The 26025-nt window shown below is 34.9% G+C and overlaps 1 protein-coding gene and 1 pseudogene across 2 annotated transcripts in view; one reads left to right on the top strand and one right to left on the bottom strand.

Moving 5' to 3' along the window:
- RAB11FIP3 (RAB11 family interacting protein 3) overlaps window positions 1-26025 on the top strand; it is a 192186-nt gene that overhangs the window by 126991 nt on the left and 39170 nt on the right. Inside the window, exons 4-7 of one of the 2 annotated variants that reach the window (XM_001372719.5) lie at window positions 5414-5625; window positions 12146-12319; window positions 18065-18199; window positions 23615-23650. In XM_001372719.5, the coding sequence (XP_001372756.3) occupies window positions 5414-5625; window positions 12146-12319; window positions 18065-18199; window positions 23615-23650 (557 nt within the window). The remainder of the gene's footprint in view (window positions 1-5413; window positions 5626-12145; window positions 12320-18064; window positions 18200-23614; window positions 23651-26025) is intronic. The other variant, XM_007499196.3, reaches the window with a different exon arrangement.
- On the bottom strand, window positions 6747-12076 carry LOC107649483 (peptidyl-prolyl cis-trans isomerase A-like; annotated as a pseudogene).

Here is a 26025-nt window from a genome sequence, read left to right as displayed (position 1 = left end):
GTCTCAGCAGATAGATTCCTAGGTATTTTATTTTGTCTAAGGTGATTTTGAATGGGATTTCTCTTTCTAGTTCTTGCTGCTGAGCTGTGTTGGAATTATATAGAAATGTTGATGACTTATGTGGGTTTATTTTGTATCCTGCAACTTTGCTAAAGTTGTTGATTATTTCAATTAGCTTTTTGGTTGAATTTCTAGGATTCTTTAAGTAGACCATCATGTCATCTGCAAAGAGCGATAATTTGGTCTCCTCCTTGTCTATTTTGATGCCTTCAATTCCTTTTTCTTCTCTAATTGCTACTGCTAGTGTTTCTAGTACAATGTCAAATAGTAGAGGTGATAATGGGCATCCTTGTTTCACTCCTGATCTTATTGGGAACGCGTCTAGTTTATCCCCATTGCAGATGATATTAGCTGATGGTTTTAGATATATACTGTTTATTATTTTTAGGAACGACCCTTCTATTCCTATGCTTTCTAGTGTTTTTAATAGGAATGGGTGTTGTATTTTATCAAAGGCTTTTTCTGCGTCTATTGAGATAATCATGTGGTTCTTGTTGGTTTGCTTGTTGATGTGGTCAATTATGTGGATGGTTTTCCTAATATTGAACCAGCCCTCCATCCCTGGTATAAACCCCACTTGATCATAGTGAATAACCCTTGTGATGACTTGCTGGAGTCTTTTTGCTAGTATCCTATTTAAGATTTTTGCATCTATGTTCATTAAGGAGATTGGTCTATAGTTTTCTTTCTCTGTTTTTGACCTGCCTGGTTTTGGAATCAGTACCACGTTTGTGTCGTAAAAGGAGTTTGGTAGAACTCCCTCTTTGCTTATTATGTCAAATAGTTTGTATAGTATTGGGATTAACTGTTCTCTGAATGTTTGATAGAATTCACTGGTGAATCCATCAGGCCCTGGGGATTTTTTCTTAGGAAGTTCTTTGATGGCTTGTTGGATTTCATTTTCTGATATGGGATTATTTAAGAATTCTATTTCTTCTTCTGTTAGTCTAGGCAATTTGTATTTTTGTATATATTCATCCATATCACCTAAATTGGTGTATTTATTGCCATATAATTGGGCAAAGTAATTTCTAATGATTGCCTTAATTTCCTTCTCATTGGAGGTGCTGTTCCCCTTTTCATCTTTGATGCTGTTAATTTGCTTTTCTTCCTTCCTTTTTTAAATTAGATTGACCAGTACTTTGTCTATTTTGTTTGTTTTTTCAAAGTACTAGCTTCTTGGCTTATTTATTAAATCAATAGTTCTATCAATTTTTTCGATTTTATTAATTTCTCCCTTAATTTTTAGGATTTCTAGTTTGTTTTTCTGCTGGGGGGTTTTGATTTGATGGCTTTTGAGTCTTTTCATTTGCATTTCCAATTGATTGATCTCTGCTCTCCCTAGTTTGTTAATATAAGCATTCAGGGATATGAATTTACCTCTGATTACCGCTTTGGCTGCATCCCAAAAGGTTTGAAAGGACATCTCACCATTGTCATTTTCCTCGATAAAATTATTGTTTCTGTGATTTCTTCTCTAACTAAACGATTTTGGAGTATCATATTGTTTAATTTCCAATTAGTTTTTGATTTGGTTTTCCATGTACCATTACTGATCATTATTTTTATTGCCTTGTGATCTGAGAAGGCTGCATTTATTATTTCTGCTTTTCTGCATTTGTGTGCTATGTTTCTGTGACCTAATGTATGGTCAATTTTTGTGAACGTGCCATGTGGTGCTGAGAAGAAGGTGTATTCCTTTTTATCCCTATTTATTTTTCTCCATATGTCTATTAATTCTAATTTTTCTAAGATTTCATTCACTTCTTTTACCTCTTTCTTATTTATTTTTTCATTTGATTTATCTAAATTTGATAATGGTTGGTTTAAGTCTCCCACTAATATGGTTTTACTGTCTATTTCTTCCTTCAATTCTCATAGTTTCTCCATTAGAAATTTGGGTGCTATATTATTTGGTGCATACATGTTGATTAATGATATTTCCTCATTGTCTAAAGTCCCTTTTAACAAAATATAATTACCTTCCCTGTCCCTTTTGATCAAGTTTATTTTTGCTTTGGCTTTATCAGATATCATGATTACCACTCCTGCCTTCTTTCTGTCAGTTGAGGCCCAGAAGGTCTTACTCCATCCTTTAATTCTGACCTTGTGGGTGTCAACCCGCCTCATGTGTGTTTCTTGAAGACAACATATGGTAGGGTTTTGGATTCTAATCCATTCTGCTATTCGTCTATGTTTTATGGGTGAGTTCATCCCATTCACGTTCAAAGTTATGATTGTCATTTGTGGACTCCCTGGCATTTTGATAGCCTTCCCTAATTCTAACCTTTTCTTCTTCGGTTCTATCTTTTAGTCCAGTGATTTACTTTGAATCAGTCCCCCTTGTCCCCTACCTTGATGTTTCCCTTTTTAGTCCCTCCCTTTTTGTTCCTTCCCCCTTCCCCCTCTCTTTCCCTCCCTTTTTGTTTTCCCTCCCCCCCTCCCCTCCTTGGTTTTCCCTTCTCCCTACCCTTGTTGGGTAAGATAGAATTCAAGATCCCAATGGATTTGGATGTTTTTCTCTCTCAGAGTTGATTTCCCTGAGATTAAGGTTTAAGTAAAAAACCCTCTCTTCCTCTCCTTCTTATAGGAGTTTTCTTCCCCTCCCCTTCCCATGTGAATCTTTGTGTGAGAAAGATTTTTCTATTTGGTCTTTCTTTACCCCCTATTTATACATTACATTTTCCCCACATATTAGTATACATAGATTGATATAAATGTAGTCCTTATAGAAGAGAGTTTGAATAAAAGAAGAAGATAACATTTTTCTCCTTTTCCCTTTCCTTAATATTTGCCTTTTCAAGTATTCCTTGCTCTTTGTTTTTCGGTATCAAACTTTCCACAGAGCTCTGGTCTTTTCTTTGCAAAAAGTTGGAAATCTTCTATTTTGTTGAATGCCCATACTTTCCCTTGGAAGTATATAGTCAGTTTTGCTGGGTAGCTGATTCTTGGTTGAAGAATTCTTGGTTGAAGACCCAGCTCTCTTGCCTTTCTGAAGATCATGTTCCATGCCTTACGATCATTCAGAGTAGAACTTGCAAGGTCTTGTGTGACCCTGATTGGCATTCCTTTATATCTAAATTGTCTTTTTCTGGCTTCCTGTAGGATTTTTTCTTTTGTTTGAGAGCTTTGGAATTTGGCAATTACATTCCTGGGAGTTGTCTTTTGGGGGTTTAGTGTAGAAGGTGTTCTGTGAGCTCTGTCAGTGGCTGTATTACCCCCTTGTTCTAGAATCTCTGGGCAATTTTCTTTGATTATATCTTGTATCACGATGTCGAGTTTGGTGTTTATTTCTGGCTTTTCTGGAAGTCCAATTATTCTTAAATTATCTCTTCTCCCTCTATTTTCCAGATCTGTTACCTTGTCGGTGAGATATTTTATGTTCTCTTCTAATTTCTTGGTATTTTGGCTTTGCTTTATTAATTCTTGCTCTTTTACATGATCGTTGTCTTCCAGTTGCCTGAGTCTGACCTTTAAAGCCTGGTTTTCCTTTGCAGTTTGGTCAAACCAGTTTTGTAGATGCGTGAATTTCTTTTGCATTATTTCCCACTTTTCCTCCCAGAAGGCTTCCATCTTTTTGGTCATTTCTGATTCAAATTCTTCATGGGTTTGTGGAGAGTTTCCATTTCCTTTGGAAGATTTCGGAGCATTTTCTTGTGTATCGTATTCTATCTCCTCTGTATTTTGTATTTTTGCTCCATAGAATGTGTCCAAAGTCGCCCCTTTCTTCTTGTTTTTCTTGGAATTTGGGGGCTTCTGTGCTTCTGTGGAGTTTGCCATCTCTGAATGTGGAGGATTAGCTTTTCTTATCTCTGTCTGGTGTTCAGAGGTTTTAGTCCTGGGCAGATTGTCCGTTCTATGAGCTTTCCCTGGGTTGAACTGAGTATGCCTTAAGGCAGTGACTTTCACTGGAACTGGAATGGAAGGATCCGGCCAGGGGGTTACACTCTCCCCAGGCTCTCTCTGTTTCCCTGCTGTTTGGGTGCCCCCTCGACTGGGTCGGGTTGCTTTCCGGAAGTTGCCTTCAGAATAGCTGGCCGTGAGGCTGTCTTGTTGGCCCTGAGGGTTACTGTTGTTTCAGACGACCCTGCTCTCTGAGGGGGGAGGGGCCGCGGCTTCCCAGAGCTATGAGGGCAGTGACTTTCACTGGAACTCGGATGGAAGGATCCGTCCTGGGGGTTACAATCTCGGGTCTAAGTTTCCCTCTGTAGCCTTGGACTGGGAGCTCCTTCCCCTTAGGTCCGAGTGATCTCGGGTTCTGGCTTTTGAGGGGGGCTGTACCTTTTTATCCAGATCCAGGTCCAGGAGGAGGATTCCCAGGGTCTATGCTGTTGATCGTTTTGAATTTCGGCGCCCTAGGAGCATATAGTTTGTGATCGGTAGGGAAGGGTTTCCAGAGATCTGAACTTTAGCTTTCTCTAAGCCGCCATCTTGACCAGAAGTCAACATTTTTCTTTTAAGCAGGAAAAATACCAATTTCCAAGTTAATTCATTTAAAAAAGATTTTTATAATACACTTTGATTTACAAACGCTGAGCCCTAAAAAGAGGTGATGTGATTCTGAAATTGTATGAATCAAGACAAACTAGGGAGCAAATAGAATGCATTTTTTATTTCTAATGAATGTTACAAATAATGAAAAAAAATCCCAAAATTATTACAAGCAAAAAAGAGATTGATTAGGGAATATTTGTATACTTAATTTGTGTCTATACAATTTAAAAACAACTGGTTTTTTTGTCACTTCAAACAATTCACTATGTAATTTTAAAAAGTATTGATGTAGTTTGTTTTGACATAACAGATACTTTCTCTGAAGTAACCTTCTCTGGTACATTGCCCCTAAACAGTTTACTGATTTCAATTAAAAAACTTATTCATTGTACTGGGAATATGAAGATAAAAAGCAACAGTACCTGCCTGGACTCAAAGAGCTTACAACTTAGTAGAAGTGGTAAGATATACATAGAAATATAATACGAGTTGGAAAATGATTGAGTGCCTGGGAGGAGTCAGTCAGTAAACTGAAAATAAATTAAGTCACAGTATCCTGAAAATCACCTTTCAAAATGACAAAACTGTGAATTTGATAGTCTGGACTAGCTACTCAGCAATGCTCTGCTCCCTTGAGTATAGATAAAATATTGATGATGATTTATTTTGAAATACATAGTATGGCAAGATAAAATTGTATTTTTGAATATATAAAAATGGAATTTTTAAATGCTAGGACAAAGAATTTGAAAATTGAAGTTCATTATATTGGAAGATAACTCTCGAATGTATATGGAATATATATGGAATGAAATAGTTTCATTTATGTAATTTTGGATTTTTTGTTATTCTTTAATAGGCAAATGAGGTGACAGACAGCGCTTACATGGGTTCAGAGAGTACTTATAGTGAATGTGAGACCTTCACAGATGAAGATACCAGCACACTGGTACAGCACGAAATGCACAACGAAGTAGAGACAGATAGCGCTATTGATTCTGCTGGGCACTCTGAATGCCCAGATGGCATAGAAGAACCAGAGAACGGACCGTTACTCCTCACACCGGGCAAGTACGTATTTGGGTTTGAAAAATGCCTTATTTAAAAAAGTAAAACCTACATTGAGTATTTGCTATTAATAGTAAAATCTTATTGAAAAAACAATAGACTCATTAATTAAATATACTTGTCAAGGAAGTTGTCAGAGCAAATTCACTGTTCAATGTGAAGAATCCAAATAAGTAACAGCATCTTTACAGATCTCACATTCAAATAATGGGCCCATACAAATTTAGTTTGTGGCCAAGTCATTTTTATCAATACTAATTTATTTATTTATGCCCCAACTCTCCTGATCCTTTCAATATTAATTTCTCTATAAGAGGAATTAAATAAATCGGCCATTTATTAAAGACCTACTTTGGGTCAGAATAGTATTTCTTGGGGCTGACAGTTTGCTATTTTGACCTGCTAATGTGTTCCCTTTATGCATAAAGATTCTATCATTTCATCTAGTATAAATACTAACCTTCCTTGTAACTCTTATGTCTAGGGTCTGTTGCATATTTGTTGCTTAATAAACACTTGTTTGTTGATCCATGGACGGCAAACCTAAAGTATAAGTTATCTAACTTTCCTGTTAAAATATGCTACCAAGAATCCAACCTTATACAAATAATCTGATGTGTATGTAACACATTGGAAGATTTGTAGGTGCTATTATATTAATAGAATACTGTGGTATTAACTGTCTACTAAAGGCCCTACTTTATGTTTTCATGTATGTAGTGTCCTGGCATTCCTGATGGCTATGCCAGGGATTTATAAACTCTTGTTGGATCCTATAAAGTTGGAAAGACTTCAATGAGAAATTAACAGTGGGCTATTTTTCTACTGTTATTTAGTGAACCTTGTTACCAGAATGTTGGTCATGAGATGATTATTTTTTTAGACATAGGGTTTCATGAGACAGTCCACTGAGGCATGGAGGGGTTGTGATCTAAATCAGTGGATGGAGGAATTCATAGATATTTTTTTAAAGGTTAGTTTCTATTTTTAATTATTTCTTAATCATAAATTCTGCAGTCTGCCCAGACTTCTGGAAGAAAAAGGGAAATTTAATCCAAAAATAATTGCAACAAGTGGGAACATGAGGATTACCAATACTATTAGAGCAGACAGGGTTCGGGGTGCTAAACAACAAACAAAAATTCTCTTGGCAATTGACTACAGCCAGCAATAGTGATTTTCTTGCTAGTCTTGCCATCCCAAGATCTGAAGTCTCCATGGCTTCCAGGACATTTTTGCCTTCCTTCACCTGGCCATAGACCACATGTGTTCCAACCAACCATTCAGTCTTAGCAGTTCACAGGAAAAACTGTGAGCCATTTCTGTTGGACACAGCTTTTGCAGTGGAACAGATATATGAGGTCTCATGTGCTTCAGGATAAAGTTCTGATCAGCAAATCTCTCCCCAAAGATAGACTTGCCTAGTGCCATTATGGCATGTAGAAATATGTTCATATTGTCATATGAACCCACGAATGATTTTGAAACAACATGTTCCCTTGTAACCACAACCCTTCCCTCCATTGCTCGGAGTCCAGAAGTTTTCTGCCATCTTTGGAGCCTTGACTATAGTTAGCTGAAAAGTATCTCAGCCCAGAGGCTTATAATGGATAGTGACATTGAAATGTGCAGTGAGGCTGGCTGTGGCCCTGGATAGCAAGGCTGGGGATGACAGTGGAGGCAGTGGAGTTAGGGTCTGTATCTGGCAGAGTGCTCTCAGTAGTGGCAGCTGCAAAGCCTGAAATCATTTTAAAATATTGAAGAAAGGGGAGAGAGAGCAGCACACAGTGAGAAGAGTACAAGATTTGGATTTAAAGAACCTGGGTTTAAACCCCAGCTCTGTGTATTATGTGACCTTGGGCAAGACTTTTAATTAATTAATCAATTTTTGGGGAGGCTTTAATTTTTTTAGCCACAAAATGAAGAGGTTTGAACTACATAATTTCTAGGGTTCCTTCATGCTCTATGTCTTTGATCATAATAGCCAATAAAGTATTATTTCAAAACTATTAATTCAAAATAGTAATTCAAAAATAGTAGTTTAATGGAAGAGAAATTTCTTTGGAGAAAAAGGTAAAGAAAGAAAGAAAAGGGAAAATCTTTATGTGTTTATTTGTTTTTTGTTTGTTTTTGTGAAGGAAAGATAGTGCCATTAGCCTTCTTAGCTGGCTCTGGAGCTCCCTATTCTCTTAATGTAGTCCAAGACTACCCCATAGAAATGTTAACAATTAGTGGTATTTAGATTATTTACAAAATAAAATTCACTGGGCTTTTCTTTCTCAAAGAAAGGGGGCACAGCATGAGGTCTTGGGGAGTGGGGCATGGCATTTGGTCTCTAATCACTGCTCTAGGAGTAGTGTTCTGGAGCCTGAAATCTATACCTCCTCACTACGCTGTGCCTCCTTCCTCCTCCCCTAAGTCTGATAACTTCATGGTATAGTGGAAAGAGAGCAGGGTTTGATTTGAGGATCTGGATTTAAATCCTTCCTCTGTCAATTTCTATCCTGTATTCTTGGACAAGTCATTTATCCTTGTTAACTCCAATTTCCTCATCTATAAAAGGAGAGGATTAGATTAGATAATCTCTGAGGTCCCTTCAGCTCTAAATATGTGATTTTAAGTTTGAGTATACCTTGAGACATTTTTGAATTTTGAAACTTACTTAAAATGCAACCCAATACTATTTGTTGTAAAGGTTGTTCAAGTCAAAGGAAATCAGAATTTTAAATTTTAAAGATTACTTTTAGAACTCTCATTTGTTTCTTAAAGATATTATGAATCAATATCTTTTTGAAGAAATTTTTCATGACAATGTTTTGTAACTTTTGTCATTTTGGTAAGAGTGTTGGATTGTGGGCCAACATTATGTGATTTTCCAGTTATTTCTTTTTTTTTCTTCTTTCCAGTTATTTCTGAAGAGTGGTGGTGTCTTAGAACAAAAACTCTCTCAAGAAATAAATGATTCTTGACTTTCTTTATAGGAACTCAAGTTATAACCACTCAGGTTTCCAAAAAGATATTGAATTTGGCCTTGTGAAATTACTGTCCAACCTCTAAGACAGAATTAGAGAATTTGAGAGTTGGAAAGGTCTTCTGTGGCCTTGTAGTTCCAACCCATACAGAAAAGGAAACTCTATTGTAACTTCCCTGAAAAACGGTAATATACTCTGCTTAGTCATTTAAGAAAAAAGAGCCTGCCTACAACCTGTTAAGGCAGTCCATTGCACTTTTACCAAACTCAGGAAGTTTATCCTAATATCAAGCCAAAAGTGACCTCTTTACAACATCCAACCACTCTGATTCTGCCCTCTGAGATATATAGAACATAACCAATTCCCTACCCCCACCTTCACACCCCTCCACTTGACAGCCCTTCAAATTCTTGAACATAGCTATTATGTTCCTCTCTGAGTTTCCTCCAGACTAAATATGCCTAACTCTTTCAACTGATGTTTGCATGAGATAGTTGCAGGGCTCTTCACCATCCTGGTTCTCTTCTGGGCACTTTGTAGCTTATGAGTATTCTTAATTAAACCAGAGTGCCCCAAACTAAATAGAATACTCCAGATAATCTGATCATATCAGAGTACAGTAAGACCATCACCTCCTTATTCCTATGAGTTATATTAAATAATGATTTTATTCCATAACATTAAAAAAATAAAATAATAATCTTTTATATACACTTATATTCTATAGTTTTCTATTCTTTTCCATTTATCTATTAACTCCTTTTTTCATACCAGTTTTGATGAGTACTGCTTTACAATTTAATAGTGCTCATCCCTCTTTACAAGTTTTCTTTTTTATAATTCTTGATACTTTGCGCATCTATTTTTCCATTGAAATTTGGTTATGACTTTCAAATCCTATGAATTAACCAAGTATTGCATTAAATATGTAAATTAATTTATGAGGTACTGACTTGCTATTTGTAGCTGAGCTAGCATTTATATAGTTGCTTAAGGCTTGCATTTTACATTTATCATTTGATCATCACAATCTTATTTTGCTTCTGTTATCCCCATTTTACAGATGAGGAAACGGAAACTATGGCTGAGAGGTTAAATCCTTTATTCCGGGTCATACAACTAATGTCTGACCCAGGATTCAAACTGAGACCTTCATATCTCTTAGGTTCAGCACTCTACCTACTACAGCCTCACTTATCTGCCTCCTAATCTAGCCATGAATTAGCTCTCTATTTGTTCAACTTTTCCTTGATTTTTGTCAAAAATCATTTTGAAATTACCTTACTAAGTTTCTCATACATTCTGATAACTTAATGTCCAGATATTTGATGTATTCTGTAATTAACATAAAGCATATCTTTCCACTTTTATTGATTCTTGCTAGTGGTTTATAGGGATGTGAATGATTTTGTGGGTTTATTTTATGTTCTTATTCTTTATTAAAGTAACTTATTACTGCCAAAAAATTTGGGAGTGCTTAAGTAGATATGCCTATTAAACAGCTATTTTGAATGAGAGAAGTTCTAGTGTTTTTTTTCATGGATTCAAATATATACTTGCCATATTACAGAAAGACCCTTCTATTTTTATATATAAAAATTATTTAGTAACATAAATGAATACTTTTTATTAGTCTTTTATCAATTTTATCAGTCTTATTACATCTAATTATATGATCATGGAGTTTTTCTTTTTCCTTTCAATTTTAGCAATATGTGTTTTTGTTACGCAAAATCATTATTTTTATATAATCAAATCCATCAATTTTTTCTCCAGTAATTTTATTTGGTCTATAAAAATATCTTTTCTTTTAACAGCTGAGACAAATATATTAGTTCCCTTTTGTTCCAGCCTTTTAAAATTTAAAAATAAAAGATTAGATTTTATTTGAAAAACATTAAGGAGTGGCAACTAAGTGGCTCATTGGACAGAAAGCCAGGCCTAGAGACAGGTGGACCTGGGTTTAAATCTGGCCTCAGACACTTCCTAGCTAAATTTTTCCTTAGGTAAGTCACTTAACCTTAACCCCAATTGGCTTAGCCCTTACCATTCTTTGGTCTTTATTTAAATAGATAGATATACCTATTTATGTATATCTAAATCATATCTAAATTTCTCTCAGGTAGAGTATAAGTTTCTTGAAGGCAGGGACTGTTTGATTTTGTATCTAGTATCTAGCATTATACCTGGCAGATAGTAGTCACTTAATAAATTAATTGAGTAATATAATAACTGCAATAAAAAGAAATGACCCATAAGTACACAAAATAATAAGTATTAATAAAGAACACCAGTCCCAGGTTCCAGCCTGGACTGTGTCACAGATTAGTCATATTATTTGAGGCAAATTATTTAACATTTCTCTACTTTGGCATTCTCATCCATTAAACAGGGATACCATTGTCTAGCCTATAACCTCCAAGATGCCTTCCAGGTCTAAATCTATAATTCTTTGGCTATAATTATGTAAAAAGAAAGAAATAAAAATTCAGAGGTAGCCCAACTTTATTGACTTGGTTAGGAAGTCCCAAACAAAAAAAAATTTATTTTGCTTGCTTGTCCTTTTTAAATTCATTTAAACTTTTAAATGTTAACAGTTTTACCTAAAAGTTTATTCATTATTTTATATGGTTATTTCATTATTTCTCTTGATAGTTACTTTTTATAACTGAAAATTGTATAAAGGGGTCCATCCTCATGCTAGAAAAGGGAGGAAGAACTCTCTTACAAGAACTAGTAACTAAATATTCATTTATATTGGCATACTTTGAAAATTCTTTCAAAGAACTAGTGTTTTTTAAAACAAATGTTTAATTTTAACAAAAAGGAAATGACATATGTAAGTCGAGTGTTTTTCTCTGACCTTTACTAGAGCATCTTGTTCCTTTGTTAACATTGAGGAACAGCATAATTTTAGGTAAGGATCTTGGACAAAGAGGCAGCTTGAAGTAAGGTGAAAATTGAATATTTAATAAAATTTCATAAAAATTTCAAGGTGATCATATTCTGATCCATGATTTTTTTATTCAAGCACAGGTTTCAAAGTACTAAAAGTTAACTGAACATAACCTTATCATTTGTTAATAGCAGTATATATTTTAAAAGAGTATGAAACATTTTAATTCATGTGCAGTGATGGTGGATACACATTGCTTAGTTTGTAACTTTCTCTCTATTCTACCAGTTGCCTTGAGCCAACATTGAACCTACTAGGCTTCTTTCAGATCTTTTTAAAATTGTGTCAATTAGAATGACTTTTATGATGACACTGGATTTATGGAGCCCCAAAGATGTTTACCTTGAAGGGGTATTAAAAGGTTAATTAGTCAACATTATGTAATAAATGAAAAGCATACTGAATGAATAGTTAATTCCTTAATGCCTTTCTAAGCAAGTTTTCTTTGACTATTCCTGGTTCTTGATCTTACCAGCCATTTTTCTTTTCTCTTAAATTCAATCGTAAGAAGTCCACGTTCCTCCATCCATTGTTCTAACAGGGATACTTGTCAGAATAGTAATTCTTGATGCCTTTTTACTCTTGACTCTTTTAGATCCCGCCCACATGACTTATCCTTGAGCTCTGACCTGAACAACCACTCCATCGTTACTGTCATCAGTGGTGAGGAACATTTTGAAGATTATGGAGAAGGAAATGAGGCGGAATTGTTTTCTGACAACCTGTGTAATGGAGAAGCTGGTTTTAGCAGCTCTTTTCTTTCTCCCAGGTAAAACATGTCCTCTGGTAATGGTGTTTGTGCTTTTAAATTTCTTTGATATTGTTGTCTTTAATTACCAGGAATGCCTTTACCTTTTTTGTTTGTCAGAGGGGAAAGCTCAAATGTAGAGTAATTTCACAAATCACTTTTTGGAAACATTGATACTTATCTGAGTGAAAGTTGATGGAAGAGTCACTCTTCTAATTATAATCTATAGATTTACCCAAAATATGAAGTTTTAAATATGGTAACGACAGTGTTTGACTGTTTTGAAACCATATATTTATGAATAACAAATCTTGGATCATATTATAAATATTTACTGAAGAGCCACTTTTGTTTTTGTCTAAGGACTTAATAAAAATTCTTTGGGTTGAGTTGAATTGTATAGTCTCTCCCATTCTTTTTTATGTTATTATTTCTGACTATGAACCTTATTTCTGATACTTTTAGAATTCTAGGAATGAGCTTTCAAAAGTTTATGATCAGTAATCCTTAGGTAATATATGTATATTATATATATGCATATATATTTTATAAATGGACACAACTATCTTTGAAGACTTGTACATATGTAGTTAAAATTACTTTTTTTGACCAAATAAGGAGTTCTAACATTTTGTTTTTAAAGTCATTAATTATCATCTATTCTCAGACTTCATTAATATTTATAATAAATCCTGTACCTTTTGAGTTGAAGAAAATGCAATTCATATGATCATAAGATAGTAACCTGACCATAAAAATCAATTATCCTTTCATGATTCCCTATTCCTTCTGTATTTTTGGTAACAGCGGTACTTTATACTTTAAACAAACAAAAAATGTTTTAAGATAGGATTTTGAAACATTACTGGCTAAGATTTTTTTCCAGTGCTATTTGGCAGGGCAAATTTCATTATTTCCAGGTCCTAAGATGAATCAGATCTAGAACCTGAAAAAAAAATGTAGTGCTTTATATAATTTTCCATTTGCTTTTCATTAAATTTCCTTGCCATTTAAAATTTTTACATTTCGTATTGATAGCTTTTTTGTTCTTCCTTCACCTTCAGAAACTATACCTAACTACTAATCCATTTGCTTAGTAGTATTTGTGCTCGCTTGAAATGGATTCTAATAGACTAGGAGTAGATTATGAGTATTGTTGTTAAATGTAGCCTGATAAAAAAATTGTTCCACTACCGAAAATTTTGTAGACTTAGAAAAAAATATACAAAAAGAACTCCCAGCTCACTGTTCACAAACTTGGTTTTGCTCATATAGAAGTCTGCTTAACAAATAGATAAAGAAACCTTACCTTTTAACCAGCACTTTATATAGGCCTTTAAGTTCAGCCCCCGTATCTCACATGATGCTCTGCTGGTCACATCACTAAGGGTTAAGTAACTTGCATAAAGCAAGTGAGGGGCAGAACTGGGAGAGTTTGGGACTATAATGAATCAGGAAGCTCCTTTTTCTACTTTTCAGAAGTGGCAGAAACTTGAAAAATGCTCGATTGCCTTTCTCCCTTTCTCAGTTGTAGAAATTCTTTTCTAGGTCCTAGGACCTGAGAAGAGAAACTGAGTAATAATAAAGTACTAGATTTACTTAAGAAATTTTAACACCACACAGCAACTACTATGGTGTTTCCCCCACCCCCAATATTGAGATATTTTAAATTAAAAATTCAAAAGAGTATTTTAAGTATTTCTTAAAGTATTTTAAATTGTATATAATAAGACATGGTCATTTTAAACAAAAATAAATGTAGGACAATGTAATGGAATGGTTTATTATTTCAGGTCATAAAGAGAATAAATGTCATAGATTTTGTTTCTCTATTATAGAGTGTAATACAAAGCCCATGAATCTTAGAATAATCATGGACCTATATTTAAACCCAATATATTTTTCTATGGTTATTTTTCACATTTTCTGTAACTTGGTCTTATTTTGGTACATAATATATTTTAATTGTTTGCATTTATAATATTATTTGTAAGAAAGATGAAACTTTTCTCACTTGGCCCTGTCACTCTTCCCCATGAATATAATTGGGTATTTTCTTCACTCCTAAGTTGTTTCTATGTATAATGACTCAAAAATGGAACTGAATTAGGAATTTGAATGTTAAAATTAGTCCAGGTAAATAAGTTACCTTTATTGGGGTAGTTTTAATTAGTTTCATTTTTTTTTAATTGGAAGTATTACTTGTAAATGTAGATTCAAGTCTAGGAATATCTTAAACATAAGTTTTATCCTTTTCCCCCTATGTTATATGTAATAATAAAAAGATCTTTCTTGAAATAATATTTTCACTTTTTGTTGCTGAAATAATATTCTAGTTGTCATGGTGTTGACACGATATACTTCCTTTCAGAGAACACTAGAAAAATATTCCTTTCTATCATACTTAAGAGAAAATAACAATGCAATATGGTCCAGATTTCATGACTTACCTGTTTAATGCATGTGGGTTTTAAACCTTTTTTCTTCTGTCATATATTTTATGAGAGTATAAAACAAACTATAGAATTTCATTTAGCTCATATGACTAAAAGATCAAGTATATCTTGTAAAATATGCTGCTATTTTGATAGCTTATTTATATTTGTTGATTCTACTCTATCTTCTTGTGTGATTTTCCATTTATTTCTGTTTAGGTGTAACTTCTATGTGAAACTATATTTCAGTATTAGCTTATTTATATTAATCTTGTGGCTTCCAAAAGGTATTGTGTCTGAGGATAGTCTAGATATGTTCTATTATAGTTTTCAATGCACATTGACAAATGGAGAGCAACATATTCTATAAGAATAAAAATTCAAATTAAACCAGTGTAATTAGCATATGATTCTTAGAAATAAAACATTCTGCTTTATCTAATGTAATTGAATTGGTAAAATGGTCCCTTATCAACCTCTAATATACAATAACTATTAAAATATTTGTAAGTCAATTCTAGAGGATTCATGCTTCAACAATCCACCTCCATGTTTAAACTCTCTTCCTGTCAGAGATGTAATGAACTCAGAATATAAATTGAGACTTTTTTTTTTGGACAAGACCAATATCAGGAACTCATACATGTCACATGTTTGTGACAAAGGTTTTCTTTTTCTTTGCCTGTCAGTGAGGTATGAATGGGAGGGATGAAGCAGATTTTTATTTATTGAGAAAAAATTAATTTAAAAAAAGTTGTGAAGTACTGCTCACTTCTTTGGAAGATCCATTTCCTTAGTGTGGGTACTCCTCTTGATGAAGACTGAAAACCTTGATGTGGCCAGTCATCTGGTGATGAGCCTCCATCTTCTTTACTAGGCTGATTCTTTTTTTAAACCTTTCTTTTTGTCTTAGTATTAATTCTAAGACAGAAAAACAGTAAGAGCTAGGCAATCCCTGTTAGGTGAGTTGGCCAAGAACACACAGCTAGGAAGTGTCTGAGGTCACATTTGAATCCCAGTCCTCCTGTCTTGGAGTTCTTATCTGCTGTGCTACCTCGCTGCCCCATTTCAGATTTTTGTAGAGCAGACCCTTAGAGAGATGCTGGAGCTAGTCTCACAGAACCTGAGAGCTGAAGGAACCTCCACGTCATCTATTCTGACATGGACCTCAACAACAGTCTCTTCTACAATATACCAGCAAGGTAGTCATCCAGTTTTTGCCTGATGACTTCTCATGACGGGGTACTTACCACCTCACAAGGCAGCCCTTTCACCTTTGTCCAGTTCTGTGGGAACTCTTTGGAAATGTTTCTTGATGTCGATCCTAGCGCTGCTCCCTTGAAACCTCTGATCATTGTTGCTCATCTTCCCTGCTAGGGCCCAGCAGAAGTTGATTTTTTCTTCCACATGACAGTCCTCCACACACATGAAGACAACTGTCATGTTCCCCCATGCCTTCCCTGCTGGAGACTCAAGATCCCCAGCGTTTTTAACCAATCACCAACCATTTGTTGAATACTTCTGATGTGCCAAGCACTGTGCTGGGTCCTAGAGATAGAAAGACAAAACTGCAACTGTCCCTGGGCATGTCTTTCCTAACATGTAGTGCTTAGAGCTTTGCAGTGAAAACCCAATATTACAGGGGTAGTCTGAACAACAGACACTATAGTGGGATCATCACTTCCCTCATCCTCATAACTATCCTTCTCTTAAGGGGACATTTTGCCCCTTCAGCTGCCATTTCAAACTGCTGGCTTGTATAGAGTCCACTAAATCCTGCTCTCTTTCTGACCAGTTACTGCCAGCTCTGCCTCTCCCCTCGTGTGAATACGAAATCTATGTTTTGAACATAAGTGTAAGACTTTACATTTATCTCTTGTGGGAAAAAAATCTAGACCTGGGATTTCATTGAGGTTGGGAACTTCCGGTAAAGAAATTCATTCTATCAAAGCTAATCTTTTACCGAAGCTACGTACTAGCTATGAGATATTACCCAAGATACTTAACTTCCTTGTCTCCGTTTCCTCATCTATTAAATGGGAACGATACTCTTTTGACATTATCTTTATGACTTTGACCAAGTCAGTTAACCCCCCTTGGCCTCAGTTTCTTCATCTGTCAATTGAGGAGGAGGGAGAATCAAACTCAGTGGCCTCTAAGGTTTCTGTCAGCTCTACATGAATGACCTCAGGCTCCTCTCAGTTCTTCCCAGGATTCTCATATACTGTCAAGTCCTCGATACATATCAGCTTCTGTTTTATGTGTCTGTCCCTATATGTCATATATTATCTTTTATCAAAGTCCCCCACTGATGCTTCATCACAGCATGGAGGTAACTCTGTGTTCTCAGGCCATACCAGTAGAACACAAGCCCTGGCAGCCCCAGTCAAGCTGGCCAGATAAAAGTCCATGAATGCCTCTTACCCAAGGACCAGGTCAGGGGATGTAGTCATTTCAGTTGGCTCCAATGTGATGGGTTTTTTCACCACAGCAATTCAGGAAGACAGTCGGCTAAGTCTACATTGAAAGTCACGTAAATAGTGGAAGAAGTACTGGCACTAGTGAAATACTCACTTTCTTGAAGTATAAATGCGTGAGCATACACGTGTGTATATTTATATGCACATGTGTGTATGTATACATTTATATGTATATTATATAACAAATGTGTGTGCGTGTATGTTTGTACGTATATATTTCCCCATTAAATTGTAAGCTTCTTAAGGACAAAGACCACTTTTGCCTTTTTGTATCCCTAGCACTTAGTCTAGTGCCTGGCACATAGTAGGTACTTAATAAAATTTTTATTGATGTCACTCTCCAAGATGATTTTTCTAGCCTGAAGGTGCACATGTTGGCATGTTTTTTTTTTAATCCAATATATATTTAATCAGCAATAATTAGGCCTATTAAAGACATTAGACTGCAAAACTGAAGTGGGCTATAGTGGCTACCTCTTTCTTTCTAAATCTTTTAAAAATAAAGTTGAGGAACTGCAGAATGTTTTATTTTCAACAACTTGTGAAAACTGGGCAGATACTTTCAATAAATTGTTGTTGCTTCATTAAACTAGGTTACATACCACATGCCTACAATAATGTTGCCCACCCCCCTGCAAAAAAAAGTAGTTGTTTAAGAAAATGTAGGTTAAATGTAATTTCCAATTGGGAAAAGTGAATATTTGTCATGGTTTTAATTACCAAAAAATACTCTTGTGTTATCGCTCCTTAGTAATATCATTAGTCTTCAGACACAGACTTGTGAAAGCCACAGATAAAAAACTGTACTGGTCCAAACTCTTCTCCTAAACTGACACTTCTGATTTCTCTAGTACCAACCCACTTGCTGCAAAACTGCACAGCATTCTCACTGATGAGGCATTTGAATTTTACTGTAGCCAGTGCCACAAACAAATCAACCGCCTTGAGGATCTTTCTGCTCGCCTGAATGATCTTGAAATGAATAGGTAATTGGTTCAGTGAGTGGCATGGTTCCTCAATTTGCTTTCTCTAAGGAGAAAGAGACATGCTCATTGTCTGTTGTTTAACCTCCCAACGTGGCATTTTCTCATCCTAGATAGTCTGTTTAAAGGGATCAAAATGTCAGTCAGAGCAGCCTCACTCTAACTTAGGGTGCACCCCATGCATGATTCCTTGTTCATGAGAACTTGAACTCCTGAACCTCTCGTTAAAGAGAAGAGCCTAACTGGTGAGGAGAATCTTTGCTTTATACCTGACCCAGCACCATTGCATGTTCTTGTTCTGTGTTTAGTGAACTCATCCTCACTTCATTATACTTTGCATGATGCAGTCTAAGGGTCAGCTTTTCCTCCAGTTACTGGGGATAACAATTGTTACCAGACTGTCCGACTGAGGTAAATCCAGACTTGCCAGATAAATTAGGAAGTTATTTAATTTATGTGAGCTGGTTCATTCTTCACATTACAGTAAAATGTGTTTTCTGTATAGGATTCATTTAAGTAGCCAGCTAGCTAACATACAACAAAATTATCAGCCTAATTCTTTTAACTGCTTTGCAAACCTTAAAGCACTATTTTAATGATAGCCATTATTAGTCTTAATGAAAATGTGGTTTACATGAAACTCTAGGAAATATATTTATGCAAAATAAGGTATCTCTAGACTCAAAATTAGATTTACTAAGACTACCTTTGGCTTTAGTCAGTTACCTTAAAAATTCAGTTTTGCTTTTTAACCTCTTTGTTTAAAAGAAAAAGTCAGAGTTTCAGCAGCAAATCTGTGGTACCAGATTCAATTCTTTTTCCTTTCATTTATGAATAAGCTATTTTCTTCTTTCATTTTTGACTCCTGACTCTAGTTCATATCAATAATTCCCCAGGACTTAACCCTTTCAAGTAAGATTTCTTTAGGCTGTTTCCTTTTGCAAGTCCTTAACACTTTCAAAAAAACTACTTTGTAGTTAATATTTTAGATTTAGAGTTTTGCATGCAAAAACATTTCTGCTAATGATGCTGAATATTCTTCAAGCATAGCCAACCAATGTACACTGAGCCTGAAATAAAGGTAGATTCTTGTTGACTTCAGAAATTTTAGAAATCATTTAATATGCTTTCTTAAATATCATATGTATCCATATATTCATATTTTTTCCTTTTTGGCTTTCTTGGAAAATACTTCCAAGTTCTATCTTATATACTTTTTTTTTCAGGCAAAGGTGGACTCATTTGTTGACCTTCAGTTGCAACTGGACTGTTATAATTAAATTTAGACCACATCACACACTAATATTTTGTCTGAGTTCCTATTTTAGCCTAACTTATAAGTTTCTCCTAATTATTTATAGCCCTTAGCCTTTACCTGTAGCATCCAAGGATTTTTTAAAGTTAGTCTTCACTCTGATACTATGATTTATATAAGAATAGTCATGAAGATTTTTTTAAATGGGTTAAAAAAACTACAGCAGGATAATAGGGGTGGTAATAGTATGGATATTGGAATGCTTGTGGGCATTTTTACTAGTCATTTGTAGAAAAAGTAAATTTGTTGGGGGATAGAAATAGAACATGCCCAGGGGAAGATTGAGGCAATGTGGTACATAAGGAGATGAGTATTGGATGGGGATTCAGGAGACTAGAGTTCCATTCCCACCACTGGCAGGTACTTGCTGTGTAACCTCAGGCAACATACTTTTCTACCTTAACACTTACTTTCCACATTTCTCTGTGCATACCCTGCCTAACATTATTCATTGCATAAATGGGGGGAAATGATACTAGGTAATAGAGCATTATAGAACGTAGTTAATTCCATAGGAATAGCCAACCTGAGAGGGTAGAGCTGGGATTTTGAGGAGCATGTTCAGGGACCATGAAAGGTAATACTGTCTCCTTTTGGAGACTATTAATACCAAAAAGTAGGAGAACAATTTGGTAGAATGAGGGAAGGTAGCTAGAAATGAGAACTGAGCCAACACAACTGGGTATATAGCATAAGGATTGCTGATTTGGAGGATATGGATTTGAATATTGGCTCTGCCAGTTGTTTACTTGTTTACTTGCAACCTTGGGCAAGTCATTTAATAAGTCTGGACCTTAATTTCCTCATTTCTAACTCAGTTGTGGATGATCTCTGAGTCTCTTCCAGTTTCCAGATCTGTGATCTTGTATTGCCAGAATTATACTGTTATCCCATAGATGCAGCATCAGGGTTAAGAAAGTTATAGCAGAAGCTATCTCTAATTTTTTTTAAACCCTTGCCTTCTATCTTAGAATCAATACTGTATATTGGTTCCAAGGCAGAAGAGCAGTAAGGGCTAGGCAATGGGGGTTAAGTGACTCGCCCAGGGTCTCCCAACTGGGAAGTGTCTGAGATCAGATTTGAATCCATCTCTAGGCCTGGCTCTTAATCCACTGAGCCACCTAGCTGTTTCCTTTAATGTTCTAATAGCATTACTGTTGGAACTTTATTTGGGGTATGCCAATAAAACGAGAGGTTTGGGTTAAATAGCCTATTTCAGTTTCAACAATTCTATGAGTTTGATATTTTCATCAGGAAACCCTTGGTTATTCTGATTGCTTATACAGGCTACAGGAATAGCAGATAGTGGAGTGTTTTGCATGGACATCAGAGTTTGAAATTTACAGAAATCTGAAGGATAAAGAATAGGAATCTGATCCATTGGATACAGGTACCTATTAAAGAAATAGAAGGCAGAGGAGGACATAATCCTTATCCCAGTGCTATTCATAAAACAATATGTTTATATATAACACTGAGGTTTACAGTATTCTTTACCTACACAATCCTGTGCTGTTATTAAATGTTGCTAAGGTTTAGAGAGGTTAAGTGATTTTACCTAGGATCTTTATAGCTAGTGAATTTCAGAGACAGGATGAGAAATCAGATTTGACAAACTTAAAGTCTACTATGGAGTCTACCCTAAGTAACATGGCCTAGTTAGTTAGCCATACTCTCATTGACTTAGCAGAAGGAAGGAAGTACACCCCCGAATCAAGAAAATATAAGTTGGAACAGTTGGTTTGAGGACAAAGTTAGCCCTTTGTTTTAATTATCAAATGTGTATTAAGGTCCTTTTCCATGCAGACCACTATGCTGGATGCCATTTAGTAATGTCTGATCTAGGTATGTGAGCTACCTTTGAAAGTGATTATGTAAGCAATCTTTTACATTTCATACTTTAGAGTTTGGAATTAAAGTTCATTATATACAATGCATAATCAAAAATTATATTTTTTACTATATTTGGAATAAAATGAAATTAGAGCTTTATCTCTCCAGATAAGTTATGAACACCACCATTACATTTGTTTACAAATATACAATACTCAGTTATTTATATAGACCTTCACTAAACTCCATGGGGAATAGAAACAGAATAAGACAGCTTTATAAGAAGAAAATTGGGTTAATTTAATATAATTTGGTTTTCAAATTAATCTTACTTAGCTTGAATTAGAACTCTTTTCAACCATATCTTCCCCTAGGCACAGTAGCATTTTCACTCCTGGAAATAGGTTAAGGATCTATTCATCATAAAATCTTAAGAAATAAAACATTTTGCCAGTGAATAAATACCCATGATTAAAGATATTGATAAAAAACATTATATTATAATTTCCTAAAGAAAGGAGATCCTTAACAAAAAAACCTCCGTCTCCTTTGTATCTAGTACAGTGTATTACACATAGAATACAATGCTTAATAAAAATTGAAATGGCACAAATGATTGTCCTAAGCCAGAATTTCATCTCAATGAGTACTGTAAAATACAAAAAGTGTGATTTAATTGAATTCTTCTGTGGATTATTCAGGTTTTATTATAATACTTAGTATAAACTCAAAAAATGACTCTAAAGATCACTAATCTTATTGATATTTCCAGAAAACACTTCATTTCACTAAGATTTTTAAAGTGACATATTTAGGATTGGAGCTTCAAATAATACTTTCAGTGGGATGGCATCGGATTTACTGAAGTAATGATTAATAAATAACATGAACTTTTTTTTGAAGTTCTCTTTAGGGAATCTGTCTGGTGAAAGTCGGGTTGGTAGAAAAGCTGGCATATAAAGTAAAAAAAAAAGGTGCATTAAGTAAATCCTTGAAATTAATTTGTTACTTGATCTCTATAAATGAAATAGATCATTTTCATCTTAAATAATTAAGCCAAAGAATGATGTGAGATTGTATGGTAGTCTTTTTGTTCATATAATAAATGAATCTCAGAAAAGCTAACTTCTCAACTCACATCAGTAATCATGATTTTCTTCTTTCTAGTTGTTAGCGATAACAGACTTTTTACACATACCAGAATTAGAACCTATTAGTAAATTATTACAATTATATTAAGCATTAATTGTTAATGTTAATTCAGTAGACTTAGTAGTTAAATGGCAAAAGATACATTTAGAAGGGAAGGAGAGTCAGGAAAGGTAAGTTTTTAAATGTTGGTAGTTTGTTTCTTTTTAAAGAGAAAAAGAAAACCCTCTCTGACTCACAAAATTATTTGGTTTAAATAGGGGAATAATGGTCTTTAGGAGATTGCCAACTGTTCTAACTGTTATGTTGCTCTGTTTCCTATATTCCAAGTAACAAAAATGAATCACAATTAGAAAACCATCATAGAGTTATCCTAAGTGATTGTGAAAAACCAATGATTAAATTAAACTAATACAAAATTCTTCTGAATTGGTAAGTTATTTGAAGCACAACACTCCAGTCATGGGTCACCTTTTTGTTTTTAAGACTATGTGTTGTTATCCATTCTAATTACCTGGTTTCTCACAGCCAGAATATTTGGAAGACTTTGCTTTCAAGCTAAGCACTTTTTGAATATTCTATCAAATGAATTAATGCAGCCAGTAGACTGAACTGTCCAAAGTTGGTTGATTACTTAAGAACCAAAATAAAGGGGGGCAGCTAGATGGCTCAGTGGATTGAGAGTCAGGCCTAGAGATGGGAGGTCCTAGGTTCAAACCTGACCTCAGACATTTCCTAGCTGTGTGACCCATTGCCTAGCCCTTACTGCTCTTCTGCCTTAGAACCAATCAATACACAGTATTGATTCTAGGACAGAAAGTAAAGGTTTAAAAAAAAAAAAACAACCAAAATCAGCCAGTCATTAATGACCATGATAACTGTAGAAATCTCAGAGGATATATTAAAGTCTTTTTTATACTTGTGTGTAAGAGTGGTCCTGCCTTAAGACCTTGCATGGAGTCTCATTGAAAAGCTGAATAATGCATGCTTGTGTTTACACCATTTTGGTAAGGATGTGCCCCCATCCCTATATCTCTCTAGTCTGAATTTCCTGTTTCCTTTTACTCTTCTCTGTCAGTTTTCCTGACTCTGTTTTCCTGTTGTTTTTGTTCATTGCACAGTCCAAATAAACGACTCTCCAGCAAGAAGGTAGCAAGGTAAGCAAATACTTTATTATTATCCATTTTAAAAGAAACGTTCTTCCAAAACTCATGTTATTTAAAGTGCATGATTTCTCCTTTCAAAGGAATATTTTCACTCCTTACTCCAACTACTAGAAAACTAAATATGGCTTTAAAATTTATGGAGTTTAATTTTTTATTTTTATTTTAGTTTGAGAAAACTTTTGAAAGGTATTTTAAAATATTGTCAGTTTAGATTTGAATTCATTTTTAGTTATATATACACACCCATTTGAGCTATAAGATTTGGTTGCTTTGGAAAACTTACTTGCAAAACATTTTCTTAAGTAAAATGATAGCAAAAACATTTACTCCCAATTTCCTTAAAATTTAACATAAGTCTCAAGAATTAAACTCTAAATTTGCTACCTGTATAATAAGAGCTATAGAAAACAGAAAAGAAATCTTGACATTAGAATAACATGTGATTCCATTATTAATTCATATTAATCTTAGGATTATCTGCCTTTCCAAGACTGCTTTCTTCACTACCATAAGGGCTATTTCTGTCAGGTATATACTTATTAAGTCAGAGAAAAACCTTGTTAAAAAGATGTATCCTAGAATGTGCTTGTGTGCTCTTTCTTTTTACTTTGGCTATCAGCCATGATCTCTTATTTGATTTCATTTTACTTTATAATGAGCAATGTTATTTATATTGATTCCCTCTTACCATAACTGTCCAGCAGATACTTACTACATGATCATTGCTTGATTGGGGCTATATCTCATATTTGAATTTTTAAATGAATATCATTAAGGTCTTTTTAAAAATCAGGCAGTATTCCTTTAGTCATCACTAACATAGAAGCAAATAAACTGTAGATTTTCATGTTGAGAGTAATTTCATTTGGATGTTTCCATCTCTCAGCTTTCCTAAGAAACTATTCAGTTTAGAATTGATTATTCATAAGAAAACCAAACCACGTTTTTTTATTTAAATCAGTTAATGGAATGACACTAAAAAGTTAAACCCTTACAAACATTTTAAAAGTGAATAGGAAACTAGGTTATCTATGGGTATTAGGGACCAGAACAGAAGAAATTTGAAGACTATCTGAAAACCTTGCTTTGGCCATATTTTCAATCTCTTTTCTTTCCCTATTTACCCCCTACCAGTCATCTCTTTTTATCTAAATTGTCCACAGATACCTTTAGGTAAAAAGAAATGACATTTGATTAAGTTGTATCCTCTACCTACCCTGTGGGAAAGATGTTAGTGAACAAATAAAAAGATGGTTAGCAGGAAGAATTAACCAGAGCCTAGGTGATTCATTCATTGATTATTCAGACCTCTATAATTTGATAAGACTTGTTTATGTTTAATATTTGGGATCTATTTCAAGCTAAAGTGGAGCCCAGGTTTTGTGTTTAATTCTAGTTGGCTTTTAGTACAAAATTCTAAACAAAATGTTGTGCTCTCATTCCATCTATCCAATCTACATAATATGTATGTTCTGGTTAAATGTTGAAAATACAAAGACAAAAATGAAACAGTCCCTGAGTGCAAGGAGGTTATGGTCTAATGGGAGAAACAAACACGAACATGTCCTCACTTTTCACCTGACTACACTATTCCAGGACTTCTCTGACTGACTTTACTGCCGGGCCCCAGGAAGCTTACTATTAGATAAAACTCTTCATCCTGCAAGATCCCATCAGCCTTGGGACTCTACCTTATTACCATCTTTTGCACTTCTTCTTGGGAGGGGACATGAATCCCAAACCTCTTGTTGAACTCAGTTCAGATATTTCCTCATTTCTTACTTGGTTGCAGCACTCTGGGGATTCTCTGATTCCTATTTGTAACTCCAGGGGTAGGCATGTGCCAGGCACATAATAAATCTTTATTCACTGTGTGAATATATGAAAATAGGGATATGAAAATTGGTCTAGAGAATTCCCAAGTGAGGAAACTTCTTCAACCAATACAAATTGTCCTCTTTTCCCCAACATACAGTCTAAGAAAGTTGCTTGAGTCACTTACCAAAGGTTACAAAGCCAGTAGGTATCAGAGGCAGCATTTGAACCCTGGTCTTCCTGACTTCAAGCCCAGTTCTTTCTCCACTATGCCATCCCGCTTCTTGTATATAGTATATATGGTATTTATAGTGTATGCAGAATGTATATAAAATAAATACAGGATAGTTTGAGAAGGAAGTAGATAGTAATCAGGAAAATTGCAAAAGGCTTCATATAGAAAATGTCTTTGGAGCTGAGTCTTGAAGGATGCCAAGAATCCCAATAAAAAGCAGTGAGTAGGGAGTACATAAAGAATAGCCTAGCCAGCACCAGGGCACTGAGATGGAATGTCATGTGTGTGAAATGAGTAGGCCAGTATGACTGGAGCA

This window comes from Monodelphis domestica, chromosome 7 (genome assembly GCF_027887165.1).
Source record: "Monodelphis domestica isolate mMonDom1 chromosome 7, mMonDom1.pri, whole genome shotgun sequence".
Taxonomy (NCBI): Eukaryota; Metazoa; Chordata; class Mammalia; order Didelphimorphia; family Didelphidae; genus Monodelphis; species Monodelphis domestica.
The sequence above is the reverse complement of the archived record's forward strand: the minus strand, read 5'-3'. Positions and strand labels throughout refer to the sequence as shown.